The sequence below is a fragment of the Chelonia mydas genome, chromosome 14 (assembly GCF_015237465.2).
Source record: "Chelonia mydas isolate rCheMyd1 chromosome 14, rCheMyd1.pri.v2, whole genome shotgun sequence".
Taxonomy (NCBI): domain Eukaryota; kingdom Metazoa; phylum Chordata; order Testudines; family Cheloniidae; genus Chelonia; species Chelonia mydas.
Genome location: NC_051254.2, coordinates 35,142,897 through 35,166,004, shown reverse-complemented (window position 1 = coordinate 35,166,004; position 23,108 = coordinate 35,142,897). Strand labels below are relative to the sequence as shown.

Here is a 23,108-nt window from a genome sequence, read left to right as displayed (position 1 = left end):
GTTTCTGTAGTGTAGTGGTTATCACGTTCGCCTCACACGCGAAAGGTCCCTGGTTCGAAACCAGGCAGAAACAGTGCCTTGTTTTGCTTCGTATTCCTTGTGTTTTCTTTCTTTCCAAGTCCTTTATCAAGCTTTCTTCCTCATTATTTTTTGCTTTCATGAAACGTTAAGGTCTGATGGGAGGGTTTACCCTGCATTTTGAGGGAAGGACTAGACTCATTTGGGAGATTGCCAGCTACTTAACAAATATGAACCTTGAAGAAGCCAGGGAAATTAATTTCCAGCCAGGGAAGTTAATTTCACAGTAAAAAAATCTTAGTTTGTTCTTCACTTGCAAATTGAAGAAATCCACATTTGTTTCCCGATTCCCTCTTCTTCTACATGATGTTGGGAAGGGCTTTGGTGACCATATAAAAATCAAAGCTCCCCACTGACTAGCAGCAGAATGTGGGCAGGTTTCCACTGTGCACCTCGAAGTCCAGGCTGCATGGCCTTTTACACACATAGACGTGCAAATCATTCTTCCCCTTGCTTGCTAGCCTAACCACATTTACGATGACAATAAGAGACATTCAGCTTGACCCAAGATGAATATTTTTTCCAATGTTCTTGTTGAAACAAAACCAAAACATTATTTTGGGTCAACCAAAACATTTCAGTCCATCAAATATTCATCCCAAACCTTTCATCCCACTCTATAGACCATGGAATTTGGAAGTAACCATCAGGGAGAAACTGACCATTTGCCTCTTCCATTCCTGAGGTCCAGCTCACCCACCTCTTAAGGCGAACAGTTGTTCCCTTCTTTGAGATTTCCTTTGAGGAGCTTCTCCGCAGGGGGTCTGATGTCCTGCAGAAATGCCTGTGTGGCTTGAGGGGAACTGGCTTGTCTGCCCCCTCTCTAAGAGCTGAGAAGCTTTTTCTGACTCTCCCTCACTATGTGAGTGAAAGAGCACCTCCCGCTGGTAGGAGAACATCAAATTCCACCCTCCTGTGCTGGTTTCTCTGACCAGCTGGTAAATCAACCCCAGCTCTCTGGTCTAGAAACCAGCATCTAACCAGCCTTCTAATAGCCCCTGTTTGCTAGCTGGAGAGCGAAGGAACAAAGAAAGGAGGGAAACACTGGAAAAAGAATCTCAGCTCACAAAGAAACTTCCTTAGGGCTCCTTCTGCACTGTGAGCGTGCCTCTCAAGAGCTGCTGCCACAGACAGCCTATCTCGCTCAGTCGTAAAGCATGAGACTCTTAATGTCAGGGTTGTGAGTTCAAGCCTCGAGTTGGACATGTGAGCCCTCTGCTTATTGGCTGGACCACATTGTATGGCTTCCTTGTACCTGTCTCTAACCCCTCCTCACAGAATTTGTGATGATTTTACCAAAACCGGCTGGAGAGTAAAACAAGATGGCAAAAAAACTATTTTGTTTAAAAAAAGAAAAAAGACGTATCCTCACTTTATAATATTGGAAATGGTTTTAATTTGTTTTCTGTTTCTATTTTGTACCAATTTACTGGGCTAAAAACATCCAGGGCATATTCAGGAAATTAGTAGCTGAGAGCTTGTGGTAACATCACCTGAAGAAGAAGAAGAGGTTGAGTGTTAAAAAGGGCTAAGGAAATAATGTTATTTCAAAAGGGAAAGTGGTGTTGTGTGTTAAAAGGCGGGCTTAAAAATTTCTAATTGTTATTTTCTCATTCCTCACACCCCGACCCTGCCTAGCTAGGAAAGGAAGGGAAATGTGCTAATCAGTCGATAGATTTCTCTGACATGAAAAAGGGACACGAGGTTGTTTGTAGTTAGCTCAAAAGAAACAAAAAGGAGGGAAAACTGCTGGCTGGGAACTAAATATGCAGGACAAAGGGCTGGGATTCTTCTATTTTCATATTGGTTAAGTAGCTGGTAATCTCCCAAATGATGGTCTGTTCCTCTCCCCAGAATGCAGGCTAACTCCCTCCTTTAGAAGTTAAAGTTTCATGAAAGGAAAAATAAAGAGGAAGCAAGCATAGAATTTTTGGATGTATTTGAGAACGGAAAGGAAATGGACTGAAAGAAGACAAAAGGACTCAGAAGCGAGAAAAGGGTTATTGTTTATAAGAGGCTTTGAACCACCATCCTCTCGGGTGTGAAGCAAATGTGATAACCACTAGCATTTGGCACATTTAATAGAGCCTTAGGGCTTGTCGACCCTGGCATTTTACAGTCTCATGCTCTACTGACTGAGCTAGTCGGGCTGGGCAAGAAAGCTTCTTGAAGGCACAGAGAGTGAAGGAGGAGCACTGAGGAAGTTTCTTTGCCCGCTGAGGTTCATTTTCTGACATTTGCCTTCTTTCCTGGTTCCTTCACTCTCCAGCTAGCAAACAGATTCTGAAGGTATTTAAAATTCCCTCTAACTTCTCTTGCTGGTATTCCAACAAAAATCCTAAGCAAGCGCTCTTCAAATGTTACGAGAGAGATTGAAATAAGGCCATTTCTTCAGGTAGAATAAAGAGGTTCTGTCAGGAGTGGGATTTGAACCCACGCCTCCATAGGGAGACCAGAAAACCCAAGTACAGGAAAGACAGAGCCTTGAGTCTGGCGCCTTAGACCACTCGGACATCCTGACACCATGGAAAAAAAGCCCTCTCTCCACCCTAGTTTCCTTCAATATTTGATGAGCCGCTCAGGGAGGCCACGACGGCATCTCTCTTTGAACAACTACAGCACATCTGGTTTTTAAACACAATCACCCTAAAGTTGCAGGTTTCCTAGAACCCTGTGAGTTCTGAGGTGTTCTAGTCTCCCTGCTCACGTATTAGGGGAATAAAAAGGTGGTCACTAGGATAGAGGCAAAATACAGACACTCAGCTTTAGGACGAACCTCAAACTCCCTCACGGTGGGCCACATAGTCAAACAGCCAGAACTCACAATTAGTACTGGCTTCCCCGCACCCTGCCCCAAAATAGCTCAGCACTCAGTGTGGTGAGCCCTTCTGGAAATCTTGCAAAAGCGTTTGGTGCCTGAATGGGAGTTAAGTTCTTCTGAAAATGATTTTTTTTGTTTTGTCTCACCGAGAAAATTGGGGTGGGGGGGGATATTGATCTAGGGTGAACCTGAATGTTTATTGCAGTTTTCAGTCAGCTCCACTTGGCTTTCTAAGGCTACTTTCTCTACAGTTTCGGAAGCTGATCCATTCCCCACTATAGAGGGTACAAGAAGAGAGAGTGAAGGAACCCCTGTGCTCAGTATCACAACCTGAACCCAAGCAAAACGTCTCTGAGGGTGAGATATTACCTGTAATCGGTTTCTTAATGTATTAGGCTTCGGCTTGAGTGTTTTGTTTTATTTTGCTTTGTGACTTATTTTATTCTGTCTGTTATTACTTGAAACCACTTAAATCCTACTTTTTATACTTAATAAAATCAGTTTTGTTTCTTAATAAACCCAGAGTAAGTGATTAATACCTGGAGGAGCAAAGAGCTGATATAGAGGGTGAACAATTTATGAATTTACCCTGTATAAACTTCATGCAGAGTAAAACGGATTTATTTGGGGTTTGGATCCCATTGGGAGCTGGGTGTCTGGGAGCTGGAGACAGGTGCTGAGCTGTTTTTAGTTAAAATCTGCAGCTTTGGGGGCGTGGCCCAGATCCTGGGTCTGTGTTGCAGCAGGCTAGCATGTTTGGCTCAACAAGGCAGGGTTCTGGAGTCCCAAGCTGGCAGGGAAAATGGGCTCAGAGGTAATTTCAGCACATCAGGTGACAGTCCTAAGGGGATCTCTGTGAGCGAACCAATCACAATGGCGTAGTAGACCAGGATATGTGTACAGCTGATTGCTTTGAGACACTGGTAATGATTTTAAGTGAGTTTTACATGTGCTGGCTGGAGAACAGACAAAGTAGCTACTGGTTTGTTATTTTGTGTTTGCTTCTTTCAGGGAAGGGAAATAGAGGCAAGAAAATCAGCAAAATGAGTGAGAGTGAGGCTGAGAAGAAGCTAGAAGTGCACAGGCTGCAGATTGCTGAGAAGGAAAATGAACATAAAAGACAGATGGAATTAAGAGAAATGGAGATTGATACGCAATTTGCCTGGGGACAAAAGCTGCTCACGAAAGAGCCATGGAAGGCCAGAGGTTAGCCCAAGAAGCTGCTCAAGAAGAGAGGCAGGAAGCTCAGGAGGAGAAGGAAGGAGAGAGAGGCAGCAAGCCCTGAAGTTAAAAGACCAAGAAATACAGGCCCAAATTGGGACCCAAAAGCATGAACTGGCTGTAATGGAGTGGAAGAGACAGAACCCTTCAGCAGCTGGCTCCACTTCCCCAAAGATCCATACATGGGAACAGTTATGTCCACCATATAACGAATCCAGTGATGTTGCCAAGTATTTCATCACCTTTGCGAGACTGTGCCCTCTCCATGCGATTCCTGAGGATCAGACGATGGCTACTTTGGTTGCCAAATTGCCAGGGAGAGCTCAGGACATATTCAATAAGATGCCTATTGTTGATGCTTCAAACTATGGTATCTTTAAGGAATTGGTTTTGAAACAGTTTCAGATTACGCCTGAGACCTACAGGGTTAAATTCACAACTCTTTCAACTCCCAGAGCCCTTCTACAGCACAGATGATTTGTCTACACATTCACCCTGAGCCAAATGTGCAGGTTTCCGGGAGCCCTGTGAGTTCTATGGTGTTTTAGTCTCCCTGCTGATTTCTTATGAGAATAAAAGATGGACACCAGAACTGAGGCAGAATACAGACACAGCATGATGAGAAAACAATGGTGAACCTCAAACTCCAGCAGTGTGGGCTACATAGACAAGTAAGCAGCACCCACAATCTTGACAAGCTTTTTTCCAAAAGAACTCAGCACTCAGTGTATTGAGCCCTTCTGAAAATCTGGTGAAAGATTTAAGTGCCTAACTGGGAGCCTAGTTCTTCAGAAACCCTGGCTCTAGTGGTGGGTGTGAGACCTTCTGAAAATTCTGGTCAATGTGTCTGGAAGCTCCAAGAACCATCACAACTTTGAGCATTTACACCCATAACATGCACAGCCCATAACATGTTAAAGGAAACTAGGTTGGATAAGCCACTGTCTGTGCAGTGTCAGAGTGTCCGAGGGGATCAACCCCATCATGATCCATTTTGGATCATCCCCACCTCTCTGCTTTAGACACTACAAGTCAACTCCAGCCTTAAATCCGTTATGAGCTAATAAAAACCATTTCTTTTTCTTTCCAGATCTGCTACTTCCATTCACAAACTGACCTAATGTGCTTAAAAGGCACATTACTCTACCCCTCAATCCTCCTTTTTTCAACCCCTTAAGAACAGGAAGAAGAAGAAGAAGAAGAAGAACTCAGTTCATTCATTTAACTAGTACAGTCTCCTTTTTGGCTATATTAACAGGAAAGATCTCTCAATAGATTAATGTCACTCATAGGTACGAAAAGAAAAAGCACCATCTGCTCTAGAAACTCCCTGAAGAAGCAGAGTAACAAATCTACAATGACAAACTCCTAGAGTCCTGACCAGAGGTATTCTGCCTACTACCCAAGATCCATAAACCTGGGAATCCTGGATGCCTCATCATCTCAGGCATTGGCACCCTGACAGCAGGATTTTCTAGCTATGTGGTGATCTTCCAGAAAACACCATCCTAGCCACTATGGATTTAGAAGATCTCTACATCAACATTCTACACAAAGATGGACTACAAGCCACCAGGAACAATATTCCTGATAATGTCACGGCAAACCTGGTGGCTGAGCTTTGTGACTTTGTCCCCACCCACAACTATTTCAGATCTGGGGATGATTTATACCTTTAAGTCAGCGGCACTCCTATGGGTACCCGCATGGCCCTACCGTATGCCAACATTTTTATGGCTGACTTAGAATAATGCTTCCTCAGCTCTCATCCCCTAGCGTCCCTACTCTACTTGCGCTACTTTGATGACATCTTCATCATCTGGACCCATTGAAAGGAGGCCCTTGAGGAATTCCACCAGGATTTCAATAATTTCCACCCCACCATCAACCTCAGCCTGGACCAGTCCACACAAGGGATCCACTTTCTGGACACTAGTGCAAATAAATGATGGTCACATAAACACTACCCTATAACGGAAACCTACTGACCGCTATACTTACCTACATGCTTCCAGCTTTCATCCAGACAACATCACACGATCCATTGTCTACAGCCAAGCCCTAAGATATAACCAGATTTGCTCCAGTCCCTCAGACAGAGACATACACCTACAGGATCTCTATCAAGCATTCTTAAAACTACAATACCCACCTGGGGAAATGAAGAAACAGATTGATAGAGCCAAAAGGGTACCCAGATGTCACCTACTACAGGAAAGGCTAACAAAGAAAGTAACAGAACACTACTAACCATCACCTACAGCCCCCAACTAAAACCTCTCCAGTGCATCATTAAGGACCTACAACCATCCTGAAGGACAATCTCTCACTCTCACAGACCTTGGGAGACAGGCCAGTCCTCACTTACAGACAGCCCCCCAACCTGAAGAAATTCCTCACTGGCAACCACACACCACACAACAGAAACACTAACCGAGGAACCGATCCCTGCAACAAACCCCGTTGCCAACTCTGACCGCATATCTATTCAAGGGATACCGTCATAGGACATAACCACATCAGCCACACCATTAGGGGCTCATTCACCTGCACAACTACCAATGTGATATATGCCATCATGTACCAGCAATGCCTCTCTGCCATGTACATTGGCCAAACTGGACAGTCTCTACGCAAAGGAATAAATGGACACAAATCAGACATCAAGAATTGCAACTTTCAAAAACCAGTAGGAGAGCATTTCCATCTCCCTGGACACTCAATAAGAGACTTAAAAGTGGCCATTCTTCAATAAAAAACTTCAAAAACAGACTTCAACAAGAAACTGCAGAACTGGAATTAATTTGCAAATTTGACACCGTCAGATTAGGCCTGAATAAAGACTGGGAGTGGCTGGGTCACTACAAAAAAATAACTTTCCCTCTGTTGATACTCACACCTTCTTGTCAGCTGTTGGGAATGGGCCACATCCACCATGATTGAATTGGTCTCGTTAGCACTGACCCCCCACTTGGTAAGGCAACTCCCATCTTTTTGTGTGCTGTATATTTATGCCTGCTTACTGTATTTTTCACTCCATGCATCTGATGAAGTGGGTTATATCCCACAAAAGCTTATGCCCAGATAAATTTGTTAGTCTGTAAGGTGCCACAAGGACTCCTCATTGGTTAAGTCTGAAGAAGTCATTGCTTATATAACTATTGTGAATATGTTTATAGTAAATGAGGGAGGCAGAAGCTAACTAAACTAACTATTGTGGGTATGTTAATAATAAATAAAGCAGTCAGGAACCCCCTGAACTGGCAAGATTGCCTTAGACAATCTGCAAAGTGATTGGTGTGTACAAAATTTGCAAAGTTCTTGGTTCTTACATACAAGACGTATAGATGTTAGTAGCTAGGAAAGCTGTATCTTAACTGTGTAGTGTGTGATATGAGTTGGAATTGTGGTATCACCTTGTACCTAAACCCCTTGCATCTGGGCCTGGCCAGCATGGGCAAAGAGCTTTTACATGCCTAATAAGAAAACTTTAGTGATGCGTTGGAGTTGAAATGAGATGGGTCTTTTTGGATCCCAGAGAACTGGATAGAGCGTTCTCCCAGAACTGGATGAGGTGTTCTGGATAAGCCAAGTGGAGAGGTCTTGGAGGGAATCCCAACAATGGTGTCAAAGTCTCCGAACACAATGAAGTCTTCTGAATGTCATCACCATGTCAGACACATATTAGAATCTTCCTCAACTCCTCCAACAAGGCTTTGGTAGCTGCGGGTTGACAGATTAGCAGTTTGAAGAGGAAAATCTTGAAAAAACTCCAGTGGACTTCAGTGAGGGCGTAACAAAGGCCATTTTTCTACTTTTCATCTGAAAAATTTCCATCACGCTCTCAGTCATGTCTGTAGGGGATGAAGTCTTCCAGGTACAAGTCATTACCAAAACATGGTAGACTGGGGCAATTTGCTCACTTCTTTGCCATGCTGATGATCTGAGTTGCTTTGGTTCTGTTCATAAATACTATACCCCCTGCAAAATTGCATCTAATTTGCTAAATCTGTTTTAACCCTTCACGGTCTAATGGAACGATTAATCACAGTCAACCAAATTCAGAATCATGATGGAACAGTTCCGTGGTTTTAGTAAAAATAAAAATAAAAAATAAATGAACCCAACAACAATATTTGCTAACCAAGGTTTTATTTTTTTAGGCTGGGATATTCAAATGTATTGAAAGCAAGCTGAGTGCCTAACTCCCTTAGGATTTCTGCTGTACTTATTTATTTATTTATTTTCCCAGCGGCTCCTGTCTACACAACAATGCTTGACTTTGTTCTCTGTAGGGAAGTCTTGGCTTGTTATGCACAGACCAGTAACGCTCACATGGTTCAGTGATTCTGCCCCAGAGGAGCCATCTAGAGAATGGAAACTGGTTGCCCCCTGTGATTCAGACTGTGAATATGATAAAAAGGTTCATTTGTTCAACAGATTCAGCACACCGTCCAGAAGTTCATTCAACAGGAGCTTGCATCTCTCTTCTATTCTGAAGAGACAGGTATTCCTGCTAGTTCTCTTCAGCGCCCTTTGACTCCAGTCATTGTTATTGTTTCCATTACAAGGAGGACCAAAGTGTCCCATGGCTGAGCTTTGAGGGAACAGCACGAGAGAGTTGCCAAGGGTAGGATTTTCAAACTGCCTCAGACTCCTTTTGAAAAGCTCCTGACTCCAGAAATGCAAGTCGCCTTAATAGCCAATGCTTGGGAAACTTGTGTATTCTCCAGTAAATTAAGGTAGGCTTCTAGACTAGGAGTTTCAAAACACAGCATGTTTAAGAAGGTGGCATAGGTTTCATAGATTCATGAATTTTAAGGCCAGAAGGGACCATTATTATGATCTAGTCTGACATCCTGTATAACTAGGCTTGGAAAAATTCAAATTTTGTTTTTTTTTTTTCAATATATTTTTGATGGATAATATCAATGTTTATTTGTAAACATTTTTATCAATTTAAATTTTCATAGCTGTGGGAAATTTATAGGGCGGGGGTTAGACAATAATTATGTAATGACAAAAAGAAAAGGAGTACTTGTGGCACCTTAGAGACTAACAAATGTATTTGAGCATAAGCTTTCGTGAGCTCCTTTTCTTTTTGCGAACACAGACTAACACGGCTGCTACTCTGAAATATGTAATGACAGTGGACACTGAGATTCAAAAAGTTTAAGATTTATTACCCTTAAAACACAAATTGTCGATGTCACACATCAAAGTATACGAAGTAAATAGCCTTAAATTAAACTCTAATGAGTTCTCAAGCAACAGTTTTCTGATGTTGCCTAGCTATACATTTCTATTATTAACAGAAATATTTTTTCATTGTTTTGTGTGTGTATGGTGAAATTGACGTTTACTGACATTTACCGATAAAAAGCTAATACCTCCAAGTCTACTTATGCAGCATTCATTACAACACATTTTATACGCATTAAGGTGGGACTTTAATAAGTTCTCCAGCGGCATTTTTCTAACTTTGCTTATGTCTAAATTTCTATTATCAATGGAAACATTTTTCCATTGGTTTCTGGGTGTACATTGAAATCGATGTTGACTGACATTAACTGATAAAAAAAGAATGCTTCCAAGCATATGTATAACAAATGCCCAAGAATCCCACCAAATGATTCCTGCATAACTTGAATGTGAGATATATCAGATAGCAATTCAGTTTAAAAATAAACAGTCTAGTTTAGTGGATAGAATGACCAACTAGGACTCAAGAGACCTACACTTTATTCCAGCTCAGCCACTCACCTGCTGTGTGACCTTGAGTAGATGGTTTCCTCCCTTTGTTTCCCGACACACCCTTTGTATCTCTTGTTTACTTAGGTTGTGAGCTGACTGGACTGGGGCAGGGCTATCTCTCACTATGTGTCTGTACAGTGTAAACGGGGCTTTAATCTCAGTTGTCATCTCTCATTGCTACGGTATTACAAATCATAGTAAACATGATGGGAAATGCTCAGTTGGATTGTTATTAGTCTTGTTCATCCCTAGATGCAGCTTTCTGTTAATGTCCTAGGATTCCAAGCACATATCCTCCAGTCTCAGCTCCATTATGACTGGGCCAGACATGGCACTTTCCTGAAATACCCTTGGGATACCTTACTGGATTAAATTTAAGTATTTCAGAGGTCCATTGTATTCAAGGAATGGTTTATGTATTATTGTGGGTTAGAATTGTGTGCAACCTCTTGATGGGGGAGATGTGACAGGTGTGAGATGTGGGGGGTTCAATAGACTATATTGAACAATGTGCCAGACAAGACCAGATTTTTGAGACAAAAGTGGGGGATCTTCCTGAGGAATATGTAGGGGGCGGTGAATGCAAATTCCCCAGCTACGGTTATGCAAATTCCCCACCTATGGTTATGCAAACACCCAGCCATTTGTAGCTACACCCTGAGTAGTGGGCCATTGTCTGCTGATCACCTGTTACATGATGATAAGATGAAAGGCCCAAGATGTCTAAAGGAAAGATGGAGCTTTTCAGGGTTGTTCTGTTTCTGAATCTGAGACACTTATAAACTTGTAACCACAGAGAAAACCCAGTTGTGGGTCTGATGGACTGACACTTACCAGAGCCTGAGGCTGGAGTTGGGTGAGCTCTGCTAGTCTTTTTAGTGTGTGTGTAGGCTATTTTATTATTTTTAATATGTTTTTAATATGTTTTCCCTGTAATGCAATAAATGTGCTTGCTTATAAAGAACTGCACGGTAACATAACAAGAAAAGGAGTACTTGTGGCACCTTAGAGACTAAGCAATTTATTTGAGCATAAGCTTTTGTGAGCTACAACTCACTTCATCGGATGCATTGAATGCATCCGATGAAGTGAGCTGTAGCTCACGAAAGCTTATGCTCAAATAAATTTGTTAGTCTCTAGGGTGCCACAAGTACTCCTTTTCTTTTTGCGAATACAGACTAACAAGGCTACTACTCTGGTAACATAACTGTGAGCCATTAAGCTGTTCATAGCCTTCGGAGAGAAAACAAAGCACTGGTGCTGGCATGTTTAGGCAGTCTGGCTTGCTGGGAATATCCCAGTGTAGGCAGAGAACTTCAGCCTGGAAAAAGCCTGGTCATGAAGGGGAGAGACGTGGTTCTCTACCTAAGAAAGGCGACAGCTGAGGAGCCAGGAGCCTAAAATGAGGCCTTCAGTGGACCACCAGGGGAGAATACAGGTGCAGTGGCCCTAAACTGCGACAATGAATCCTAGATGCTACAGGTGATCCCCAGTTCTACTCTTAGCATGTCCATTCTTCTCTACATGCTCCTCCCATTCATTCCAGTGAGAGTGGTGGGTAATAGAAATAAATTAAATAATAGTAATAATAACAACAGGAGTATTAAACATTTCCCCCCCAAAATCTCACAGAAGGGGCAATGAAAACCAGTGGGATGTAAACTCTGAACAATATTTGATTTTTTTTCACGGTGGTTCAATTAAAATATCTGGATTGGGACCCCTTTGCAAAAAATCTAAAACACCCTGAGATCTGTGCTTTGCTGGAATGACTTCTTTCCATGTGGCTATTGCCCCAATATCAGATATGCATAGTGTTTATCTGTGAAGAGTTCTTCACCTTTTAGGAACTGCTGAAAATAAATTTATCAAGGACCATGGTCAGGTTTAATGCATGAGAGTAGGGCACTTTGCAGTCCCATTTCAACATGGGATGGAAGATGCTTTTTCAACTGCAAAGTAGTATGATTAATATGTCCACTTTTATACATTTCTCTTACACCTGCAGTGATAGAAAATCAAATTTCTCTCTCTCGCTCGCTCTCTCTCTATCTCAGCTTCACAAAGAAATCTATCTATCTATCTATCTATCTATCTATCTATCTATCTATCTATCTATCTATCTATCTATCTATCTATCTATCTATCAGCTTCACAAAGAAATGCAAAATTCAGTAATTATTTTGCCCCTTTTTACTATACAATTATATCTGGGTACAGAATGTACCTATGACTGCAGAAAGAAAACAGTCTACCACAAAATGTCTGACTCCAACCCAATGCATTGCGTTGGGAACAGGGTCTGCAACATAGACGGAAGTGGAACTTTAAGCTGCTTTCACTTTCTGCTGCTTTGTCCTCTTCCTCCTGCAGGGATGGAGAACGAGACAGAGGTGAGCGAGTTCATTTTCCTGGGCCTTACCAATGTGAGGGGTCTGCAGTGCTATCTCTTTGCCCTCTTCCTGCTGCTCTACATGGCCAGCGTGCTGGGGAATGGAGCCGTTGTGGCTGTGGTACTGGCCGAGCCCCGGCTTCACACCCCCATGTACTTCTTCCTGGGAAATCTCTCCAGCCTAAACATCTTCTACTCCACAGTCACTGTGCCCAAGATGTTGGCCGGCTTCCTTTCGGGGCACCAGACCATCTCCTTTACCAGCTGCCTGGCACAGCTCCATTTCTTCCATTTCCTGGGCAGCAGTGAGGCCATGCTGCTGGCTGTCATGGCCTACGACCGCTACGTGGCCATCTGCAACCCACTGCGCTATACACTGGTCATGAGCCCACAGGTCTGCCTGCTGCTGGCAGCAGCCACCTGGGCCACTGGTTTCCTGTATGCCCTGATGCACACGGTCATGACCTCTCAGCTGCACTTCTGTGGTCCCAACCGTATCCACCACTTCTTCTGTGACATCAAGCCCCTGCTGAGCCTGGCCTGCAGCAGCACCCGCCTCAACCTGAGCCTCCTCCACATAGTCACTGGGATTATCGGTATGAGTCTGTTCATCATCACGCTCCTCTCCTACCTCTACATCATCTCCTTCCTCTTCCTGAAGGTCCTGTCACGGGAAAGCAGGAGAAAGGCCTTCTCCACTTGCACCTCCCACCTCACCGTGATAGCACTGTACTATGGGACAGTGATGTTCGCCTACATGGGTCCTTCTTCAGGAAGCTCCAAGGGAGAAGAGATGATCATCACCCTAGTGTACAGTGTCATGACCCCAGCTCTGAATCCCTTCATCTACACCCTGAGGAACAGTGAGGTGAAATATGCCACCAGGAAATTTGTCACTAGAAAACTCTTCCCTGAAAGGAACTGAATCAAATGACTGCTTCTTGTTTTGAGTGAAAAGGAGAGATGCTGACCAAGGGAATTATAATGTAGGGGATCTATCTTCTTTATCCCCTGGAAAAATAGACTGTAGGAGACATTCTTGCAGTGACGAAGATGGAGATGGAAAAATGTCCTCCCAGGATTTCTTCATCTCTAATTGTTATGGGGGAAAATGTTTGAAGATTAATATTAAATATTATTCCCAAAGAAAATTGGTATAAAGGTTTATAGTACATATGATTAATTGACATTGACCTACTTTACAGAGATATTGCATAGATTCCAAAACCAAGTGCTGCAAACCTTGGAAATTGAGGGTTAAGAGTTCACTTAAAAGAAATCCAACCCTGTTAAGGTCCGCAAATGCACAGATCAGGCACGCAAACTACCTTAACTCTACCCTGTCACAGACTCTTCAAACTTCTCTTATTGTTAAAACACACTGAAATTTTGTACATAGGCCACGTTTGAATATTCGTTGATGTATTAGTTGTAATTCTTGTTTCCTCTCATTATTCATCATAAATCAAATTTCTTTCAGTCGAAATCTCTACTCTGGCTTGTATTCAAAGCTGGCAACTAAACACACAATTGTGACTGAGGCATTTTAATGTCTGTGCAGCCAGTTTAAATTAACCTGATTTTTAAAAGCCCCATTGATTTGTTTCTTTTCCCCACACCTCTCTTCTTGTCACAACAATGGAGAGTTAACATTTCTTGGGTGCCCCAACTGTGCATGTAACAACCCTTGTGTGATTGTTTGTGGTATCTGTCTAGGTACACTTAAGAATTGGTGTTGATCTTATGAAATGTCTGTATCTGTATGAAATTTCTGACAGTGGCTCAGCCCCCACTTTCCACCCCAATGTCCTTCTTCCTGGGCAAAACATCTTCTACTCCACAGTCACCATACCCAAGGTGCTGGCCAGCTTCCTCTCAGGGCACCAGGCCATCTTCTTTACCAGCTGCCTCACCCAGCTCCATTTCTTCCACTTCCTAGACAGCAGGAAGGCCATTCTGCTGGCTGTCATGGCCTGTGACTGCTACATGGCCCTCTTTAACCCGCTGTGCTACACGCTGGTCAGGAACCCACAAGCCTGCCTGCAGCTGGTAGCAGCCACCTGGGCCACTTCATCCCTGAACATGCTGATGCAACAGTCATGACCTCCTGGCTGTGTTTCTAGTGCCTCAGCTGCTTCTACGACTTCTTCTGTGACATCAAGCCCCTGCTGAGCCTGGCCTGCTGTAGCACCCGCCTCAACCTGAGCCTCCTCAAAATCATCACTGGGAGCTTCACACTGGGTTCTTTTGTCCCCAGCTTCCTGCTGTACCTCTACTTAATTTCCTTCCTCCAGACAATCATGGGAAAGGAGGACCAATGTCTCTTCTACCTGCACCTCCCACCCCCGATGGTGTCTCCATGCTATGTACCAACCCTTGGCAACTACATGACTTCCTCCCCTGGGGTCTCCTCTGAAAGCAACATTATAGTCGTCCACATATACAATGTTGTCACCCCAATTCTGAACCCCAAGATCTATCCCCTCAGGAACAAGGAGGTGATATTTGCCCTGTAGAAACTGCTGAACAGAAAACTCTTCCATGAAAGGACATAAATTAAAAAAAAGACACATAAAACCCCTTAAAATGATGATTAAAATCTTTTTGGCTTTTTGGACTCCAAGATTTTTAAGTACACATTAGATTCCCCCTCTCCCCTCATTTTTTCCCCTTCAGGGTGTCACTACAGGGCAGTGCTAAGTTTCTTTGGGTGCCCTAATATCATTTCTTGCTGTAACATGTATGGATATTGTTTAACTTTAATTTTGAATTTCCTGTGGGCTTTTGGGGGAAAATTACACCTTTGTAATGTATTCTATCCTAAATTAAGGACATGTTCTCTAAACCTTGACTCCATCTTAATGACTGCTGCTAGTGTAACTTTGAAGGACAATGGTGGGAAAATTGCTATGAACCATGCAAAAATAAAAAAAAAAAGATTATTCATATATTTCCTATTTGCAAAGTGTCATTGTTTTAACTAGATGGGAAGTTGGAAAAAATTGTGACAGGGCAGAATTAAGATTGTTTTGGTGGCTTAACTGTGCATTTTCATTCCTTAATATGTTTGGATTTAAGTTAACCTTAACTTGGAAGTTCTTGGATTTTAACACTTAACTTTGTATAATTACAATATCCCTGCAATGCTTTTAACCCAAATTTACTGATGTAAAACACGATCTCTGTTTTAACACAGATTTTGTGTGGTACTTGCAAAGGGAAGTTGGCAATGGAATATATAACTGCAGCAGCCAGTCTGCATTGGACAATGAAAAACAGGTTGTAGGGGACAATCGTGGCCCTTGACCATAACGCAAAGTTGGCAATGAACTATGTAATGTGGGAGAACAATCTGTGTTAGCCACTGAAAGATTGATTCTACAGGAGAAATCACAATGGAAAAAACGGGTGGGAGGAGCTGAACGAATGGCACAGCAGGACTCTCTCATCTCTACTAACTGTGGGGCAACATTAGCTGAATTATTAATTATTATTTATTATTATTACATTAACACCTTTAGGCATCAGATGAGATCAGAACCCCCAATGACTTGGCAAAGTAGAAAAAAATAAATAGTGAGAGCCCGTGCCTGCCCCCTAGAGACCTTCCAAAGTAAAGTGTTTCAATGGGAAATATGAGAATTAGGCAATCATGGGCTAGATTCACTAAAGAACTTAGGTGCCTATCTGCCATGTTAAGCACCTAAATCCCAGAATCAGGCCCCACTGGGAATCACAAAACCCTGCTCAGCTGCCGCCAAACCCTGAGGGTGCCTCAACTTGCTAGGAACCTAATTTTTTTCAGGAAACAGTTCCCTAGGCACCTATGATTCTGCCTCTGAGCATGAGCACTGCAGTTCCATGCCAGGTATCTGAACATCTGAGCCCCACAGTGATGCAGAAAATAGGGGAAGCTAGTTGTTCCTCCATCTAACCAGCCTGAGGAGCCTGATCTGGTAAGCGTACTCAGAGCTCACCTTCCAGATTAGGCTCCTATAGGCAAGTTTATACAAAACAAACAGGTGACAGGGGTGGAAACACAAGGTGGAGGATTTCCCTGATAAGTTTTAGACCAGTTGTCCTGGTACCCTTCCAGCATGTGGGAGACCCCCAGTTGAAATATCCCCTTTGCCTGAGGGGGAGAAGGGATTTGAATAGTGATCTGTCACCTCTGAGGGGTTATGGTATATTGTGATGTTGGGCTTCCCCAGTCCCTCCTATTTAAGCTATTCCACTGTAACTAAATAATGAAAGAATCCATGGGCCAGAGGGGGAGAGAGAGAGAGAGAGACCAAGCATGAGGATGACTCTTCAGCCTGGTGATAAGAGCGCTAACTTAGGAGGTAGAGAATCCGCTACTCCCCCTGAGGAAGGAAGGAACTTGAAAGGGGGTCTCACACATCCCACGTGAGTATCCTAACCACTGAGCTAAAAGTTATGTTAAGTTCTCCCCCTCCCGCCCCCAGCCCCGGCTTCTTGCGATAACACCATAGGTACCAAACACCAAGAGAGAGGCTGCAGCTGAGAATCCCAGCCCGAGGGAGGCACCTCCCCACATCCTGGACACAGGCGCCTATCTCAAGGAGTGGGGCGGGGCTTAGGACATGACCCTCTTCTTGGATTCCCCCATTGGCTAGCTTCAGCGAGGAGCCACCGAGTGCGCTGACTTTTTTGAATCCCGTTGTGAGGCACCAGAGAATCATAAAATCATAGGGCCAGAAGGGACTTTGAGAGGTCACCGGGACCTCAGATTTTACAAGTGTCCTCTCTGTGCCATTATCTCAATCATTCATGAAGATACTGAACATCGAGGTGATGCAGTTGCACAGATCCCACTGACTTTCAGTGGGATTTTGCTCCTATGTCACTTAAGACCTTTTGAAAAGCTGATCCCTGGTTATTGAGGAAGGGAAGAAATCAGGACACTTGGGTTCTATTCTTGGCTCTCCCACTGGCCTGCTGTGTGACCTTGGACAAGTCACATCCCCTATCCGTGCCTCAGTTTCCCTTTAGTAGAATTAAGATAATGGTGCTTTCCCATCTTTCTAAAGTGCTTTATAAGATGTGCATGCAGCTGTGCAGATTCCCTTGCTAGCAGAGCAGTTGTTATTCCATTAATCCAGGGATTCCCAAACTGTGAACTGCAGCCCTAAGGTGGGCTGTGACACAGTCCTGGGTGGTCTGCTGGCACAGACATGGGGGGAAAGGGGGAGTTGAGAAGCAGACAGTGATGGCGTGGTGGTCAGCAATGGCCTCTGCCCAGGGCCGGAGGAGCTCAGCACCTCCAGCGGGCAGCTGAGGGTGAAGGGGCAATGACAAGCGATAGGCGGAGAGCGAGGAGAAGGGGCCAGCCACAAGAGGAGGTGACTCCCAGGGCAGCTTGAGGAGGCTGGAGGGTTCGCGACCATTCCTGCTCCGTGTTGCCACCCCCCACAATCTGTGGCTGCCGGGCTCCCTGGATTATCGGCCCCCCAGGCCTCCCAGAGACAATGCCGTGATTGGGTTCATCAGTAGCACAGGTGGGCCTCAGGGGAAAAAAAATTGTGAACCCCTGCATTAAGCGGTGGTGTACGGCTCTTCTGAACAGAGATTTAATGCTGAGTAGAGCTAGTTCAAAAAGGTAATTATAGTCTGATGGAAATTTTAAGAAATTTTCATTTTTGTTGAAATTTCCTGTGAAAGAATTCCTTCCCCCGGCTTGTTGAAAAAAATATATTAAAAAAATTCACTTTCCAAAAACTACTTTTGTTGCAAATATGTTGGTATAGAAACCTTCTTTCAATGGAAATTTTCATCTTTCTGTTAAAAAATCATATTTCAAAAACTGAACATTATTACCAAACCCAGAAAAGCTTTTCACCAACACATTTTCAGTTGTTGCAGAAAATAAAATTTTCCTGAATTTTTTTGGGATAAAAAGTCATTTTTTGTCCAAATTGTGTTAGATGGAAAATCATGACCAGCTGCAGTGGTGAGATTGAAACAGAGCCTGACAGGAGCCAAAGAGCCTAAGGGAATTAGGCACCAACCCCCCAAAGTGTGGTAATGGGAGTTGGGCACTTGACTCCCTTTGCTGCTTTTGAAAAGTCCAGCCTACATTTCCAGCACAGAAAATAAATCTGCCCTGCAAAAATTAGACTTAAATGGCTCAATATCATTAACAGTAGTTATTAAGAATATCAGTTACATAATAGTGATTAGCAATTAATAATCAGTGATGTAATTAGTCAAGCTTATGAAACACTTTACATTTTATCTGGCCCATTTAGCACACTGCAGATAAGAATCAAAGAAATTCCTGCAGTCCTTACTCACTTTCAACTGCTACAACCCTCATTCATGTAAATGATCCCCAAAGGCTTGATTTTGGAGGTGAATTGTAAAAAAAAATTTTCCGCCAAAGTTTAAAAGGGGGGCAAGTGAAATCCACTTAATCTCAGGACATGCAGAACTGAGGGTGTTGTACAGGTCAGTGGCTTATCAAGATGGTAAGAAATCTGTTGGGAGGTGGGAATCGCACCTGAACTGACCCAAGCTAGTGTATTTAGGAGCTATCAACCAACATGTTTCAGGCACAAGGCGATTAGCAAATGATGGTCAGGAATATTTTTTTTTCCCTTTCTGGTATACAGCAGAGATGGAGTGGATGCAAAATAATAAAACGCATTTCAATTTTGACTTTTTAAATTTTATTTTGTATTATTTTGTATTTGATTTTTATATTTGATGTTGTGATATTTTATTTTTCTGTCATTTTAATAGTATTGGATATTATTTTACATTATATTGCACTGCAAGTTATGATATAATACAAAATACATTTCTAAACAAAAATAGTTATTTTGAATCAAAAAATCAAAAGGTTCCATTCGCCTAAGGTCAAAATGAAATATTTCAACCACAAATAAACTGGTTAGTCTCTAAGGTGCCACAAGTACTCCTTTTCTTTTTACGAATACAGACTAACACGGCTGTTACTCTGAAACATTTCAACCATAGCAACTTGCTTTCTTTCATGATTTGTTTTTAATCAAAATTTTGTCAAAAATCAGCATTTTCCACAAGGAGGTCGAGGTGGAGCTGTGGCCAGGTGGCTGGGAATGCATATCAGCTCCACTGTGTCCTTTAGAACTTACCTGATGGAGAACGCACAGCTCCGGGCTACGGTACCATTCTCACTGAGCGCGCCATCTGGGTGTCTGTGGGCAGCTGTAGCCAAGGGAGATCCCTATTGTTTCCAGCCTGGAGGGTCTGATCTGGTGCAGGGCCCCCGGGACATTACATGGATAGCCCTGCTTTCCTGGGCATCCCCTAGGGTCCATGTGGGTTGCGGTGAGTCCCGCGGCTCCTCCTGTCTGGCCTCTGCAATAATTCTTCAGGGCAGGAGATGCGGGGAAGGGGGATCATTGGCTTTCCCCAAACGTCTGATATATTCTCATGAAGGCTAAGATTTTGTCATGGATATTTTTAGTAAAAGTTGTGGACAGGTCATGGGCAATAAAAAAAAAAATTCACGGAAGCCTGTGACCTATCTGTGACTTTTTCTAAAAATATCCCTCACACAATGGGGAGCCCAGCTGCGGGGTCTCCACACTGCTTGCAGAGGTTAGGCAGCTGCAGGGGCTGGGTTAGGCACTGCTTGAGGGGGCTTGGAGCTCCAGGGTCCCCCCACTCGGAGCTCTAGGATACCCCCGCCAGATGCAGCAGCTGGGAGCTTTGAAGGACCCCCGGTACCCACAGCACCTCAGAGCTCCTGGGTCCCCTACCCCCTGTGGAGGCTGGGAGCTGCGAGGGGGCCCTCCGCCTCTATTGGCCAGGAGCTGTGGCAGGGGTCCCGCTGCCTGAAGCAGCTTGGAGCTCCAAGGGGGCCCTCACCGCCCATGTCCACTGGGAGCTGTAGGGGCCCCCACTGCCCATGGCGGCCAGGAGCTGCGGACCTGCATCCCACAGCAGCTGGGAACTCCGGGGGCCCCCTTCAACCATGGCCACTGGGAGCTGCAGCTCCCAGCCAACAGGGCTAAATTCATGGAGGTCGCTGGAAGTCACAGATTCCGTTACTTCTGCAACCTCTGTGGAAAAATCGTAGCCTTAAGTATCACTGAATGTTTCACTACCACTTTGTGTGCCTCTGTGGGCACAGATCGCACTGACTCCGAGCCTTAACGCCCAAGGCAAACTTTGCAAATGCAGCTGATTGACTGAGCAGGTTTGAGATTTTACTTTGAAGTCCTGCTCAAAACTTCCTTCATTAGGGGCCCTTCCTCACCTGACACAGAAAGGATGGTGGGAGAGGAGGTGGAAGGTTGGTAGGAGATAAAGTAGAAGGGGCAGAGCTTAGGTTATTTGCACGGCCTTAACTGTGCATTTCATCTTAGCCATGTTTTGGAAGGAGTTTGCCTTGGTATATAAACAAGATCAGGGCCTAACTTATGTTTGTCAGTTTCTTATATTAAACCATAAACAGTAACCTCCAATGGGCTTATATTTCATGAGGTTTAAATGGCTATTTTATGTATTTAATTTTGAAAAAGCTACAGTGTTCTCTCAGGGTTTTTCCTCCAAAAGAAACAGAGATTTATCACCTTCCCCCCAGTTCAGCACTGCTCTTTGCCTGGGGGAATTTAATATTGGTCCCTTTACAGAGAGCTTTGCATTTCTCTGCACAGTCTCCAGGAGCTGAAAATCAAACAGGCTTCCCCCCAGCTCAGCCAATGAGAAGGACCCTAAGTGAAGAAACACCCAATTGTGGCTGCAGTCTAAAGGCAGGAAAGTGAAATGAAACCTGTCACTTTCCCCGGCAGGGAGCCATGGCTGCAGAGAGCCCTGTACAGAGTCTCCAGGATGAAGCCTCTTGTTCCATCTGTCTGGAGTATTTCAAAGACCCGGTGTCTATCCACTGCGGGCACAACTTCTGCCGGGCCTGCATCACCGACTACTGGGAGGAGTCGGATACCAACTTCTCCTGCCCTCAGTGCAGAGAAACGGCGCAGCAGAGAAACTTCAGACCCAACAGGGAGCTGGCGAAAATTATCGAAATAGCCAAGCGGCTGAGTTTACAGGCAGCCAAAGGCTCAGGAGGCGAGCGAGTGTGTGAGAAACACCAGGAGACCCTGAAACTGTTCTGCGAGGAGGATCAAGCCCAGTGGTGAGCTGGAGCCGGTTTGCACCAGTTCGCGCAAACTGGTTGTTAAATTTTGAAGCAGTTTTTAGAACCGGTTGTTAACCCGCTTCCCTGCAGGGGGTACTGAGGCTTTGATGGGCTCTGGCCGGGAAGTGATGTAATCCCTTCTCCGGCCACCGGGGGTGCTGCGCTGAGGGAGCCATGTGGGCTGCTGCCTGGCCCTGGGCACGAGCCCCGTTGCTGCTGCTGCTCCCCCGACCCCTGGCCTTGGGGCTCCCGATGCTGCCTGGTGCGTCCCTGGCTGCTCTGCTGGGCCTGGGCTGCGTCCTGCTGCTCTCCCCGCGAGCACCCCCTGCCCTGCCTGCAGCCAGCGCCTGCCTCCAGCCCCTGCCCTGCCCGCAGCCAGCGCCTGCCTCCAGCCACCCCCGCATCCCCTGCCCTGCCTCCAGCCCCTGCCCTGCCCGCAGCCAGCTGCTGCCTCCAGCCACCCCTGCACCCCCTGCCCTGCCTCCAGCCCCTGCCCTGCCTGCAGCCAGCGCCTGCCTCTAGCCACTGCCGCACCCCCTGCCCTGCCCGCAGCCAGCCACCCCCGCACCCCCTGCCCTGCCTGCAGCCAGCTGCTGGCTCCAGCCACCCCCGCACCCCCTGCCCTGCCCGCAGCCAGCGCCTGCCGCACCACCTGCCCTGCCCGCAGCCAGCCACCCCCGCACCCCCTGCCCTGCCTGCAGCCAGCTGCTGCCTCCAGCCACCCCTGCACCCCCTGCTCTGCCTGCAGCCAGCGCCTGTCTCCAGCCACCGCCGCACCCCCTGCCCTGCCCGCAGCCAGCTGCTGCCTCCAGCCACCCCCGCACCCCCTGCCCTGCCTCCAGCCCCTGCCCTGCCTGCAGCCAGCGCCTGCCGCACCTGCTGCCCTGCCCGCAGCCAGCCACCCCCGCAACCCCTGCCCTGCCCGCAGCCAGCGCCTGCCTCCAGCCACCGCCGCACCCCCTGCCCTGCCCGCAGCCAGCCACCCCCGCACCCCCTGCCCTGCCTCCAGCCCCTGCCCTGCCCGCAGCCAGCGCCTGCCTCCAGCCACCGCCGCACCCCCTGCCCTGCCCGCAGCCAACGCCTGCCGCACCCCCTGCCCTGCCCGCAGCCAGCCACCCCCGCACCCCCTGCCCTGCCTCCAGCCCCTGCCCTGCCCGCAGCCAGCGCCTGCCTCCAGCCACCCCCGCACCCGCTGCCCTGCCCGCAGCCAGCCACCCCTGCACCCCCTGCCCTGCCCGCAGCCAGTGCCTGTCTCCAGCCAGCGCCTGCCTCCAGTGACCCCCGCACCCCCTGCCCTGCCCGCAGCCAGCGCCTGCCTCCAGCCACCGCCGCACCCCCTGCCCTGCCCGCAGCCAGCCACCCCCGCACCCCCTGCCCTGCCTCCAGCCCCTGCCCTGCCCGCAGCCAGCGCCTGCCTCCAGCCACCGCCGCACCCCTTGCCCTGCCCGCAGCCAACGCCTGCCGCACCCCCTGCCCTGCCCGCAGCCAGCCACCCCCGCACCCCCTGCCCTGCCTCCAGCCCCTGCCCTGCCCGCAGCCAGCGCCTGCCTCCAGCCACCCCCGCACCCGCTGCCCTGCCCGCAGCCAGCCACCCCTGCACCCCCTGCCCTGCCCGCAGCCAGTGCCTGTCTCCAGCCAGCGCCTGCCTCCAGTGACCCCCGCACCCCCTGCCCTGCCCGCAGCCAGCGCCTGCC

At 46.3% G+C, this 23,108-nt stretch overlaps 3 protein-coding genes and 2 non-coding genes across 5 annotated transcripts; 4 read left to right on the top strand and 1 right to left on the bottom strand.

Moving 5' to 3' along the window:
* On the top strand, window positions 1-73 carry TRNAV-CAC. The gene has a single exon. It is a non-coding gene; the product is annotated as a tRNA-Val (tRNA).
* A 2,417-nt stretch (window positions 74-2,490) lies between these two features.
* TRNAL-CAA lies at window positions 2,491-2,599 on the bottom strand. Its single transcript has 2 exons — window positions 2,562-2,599; window positions 2,491-2,536 (listed from the first exon to the last, which is right to left on the bottom strand). It is a non-coding gene; the product is annotated as a tRNA-Leu (tRNA).
* A 9,452-nt stretch (window positions 2,600-12,051) lies between these two features.
* On the top strand, window positions 12,052-13,191 carry LOC102940782 (olfactory receptor 12D2). Its single transcript, XM_027832425.3, has one exon. It carries the CDS (start codon window positions 12,136-12,138, stop codon window positions 13,189-13,191), a length of 1,056 nt encoding a protein of 351 aa, XP_027688226.3. The 5' UTR covers window positions 12,052-12,135.
* Window positions 13,192-14,009: 818 nt separating this feature from the next.
* LOC119567690 (olfactory receptor 12D3-like) lies at window positions 14,010-14,782 on the top strand. The gene is made up of 2 exons (XM_043528529.1): window positions 14,010-14,285; window positions 14,390-14,782. Exons 1-2 carry the CDS (start codon window positions 14,010-14,012, stop codon window positions 14,780-14,782), a joined length of 669 nt encoding a protein of 222 aa, XP_043384464.1.
* A 6,266-nt stretch (window positions 14,783-21,048) lies between these two features.
* Window positions 21,049-21,430, top strand: LOC122461330 (zinc finger protein RFP-like). The gene has a single exon (XM_043528495.1). The coding sequence runs from the start codon at window positions 21,074-21,076 to the stop codon at window positions 21,413-21,415; it is 342 nt and encodes a 113-aa protein (XP_043384430.1). The 5' UTR covers window positions 21,049-21,073; the 3' UTR covers window positions 21,416-21,430.
* Window positions 21,431-23,108: the final 1,678 nt, after the last annotated feature.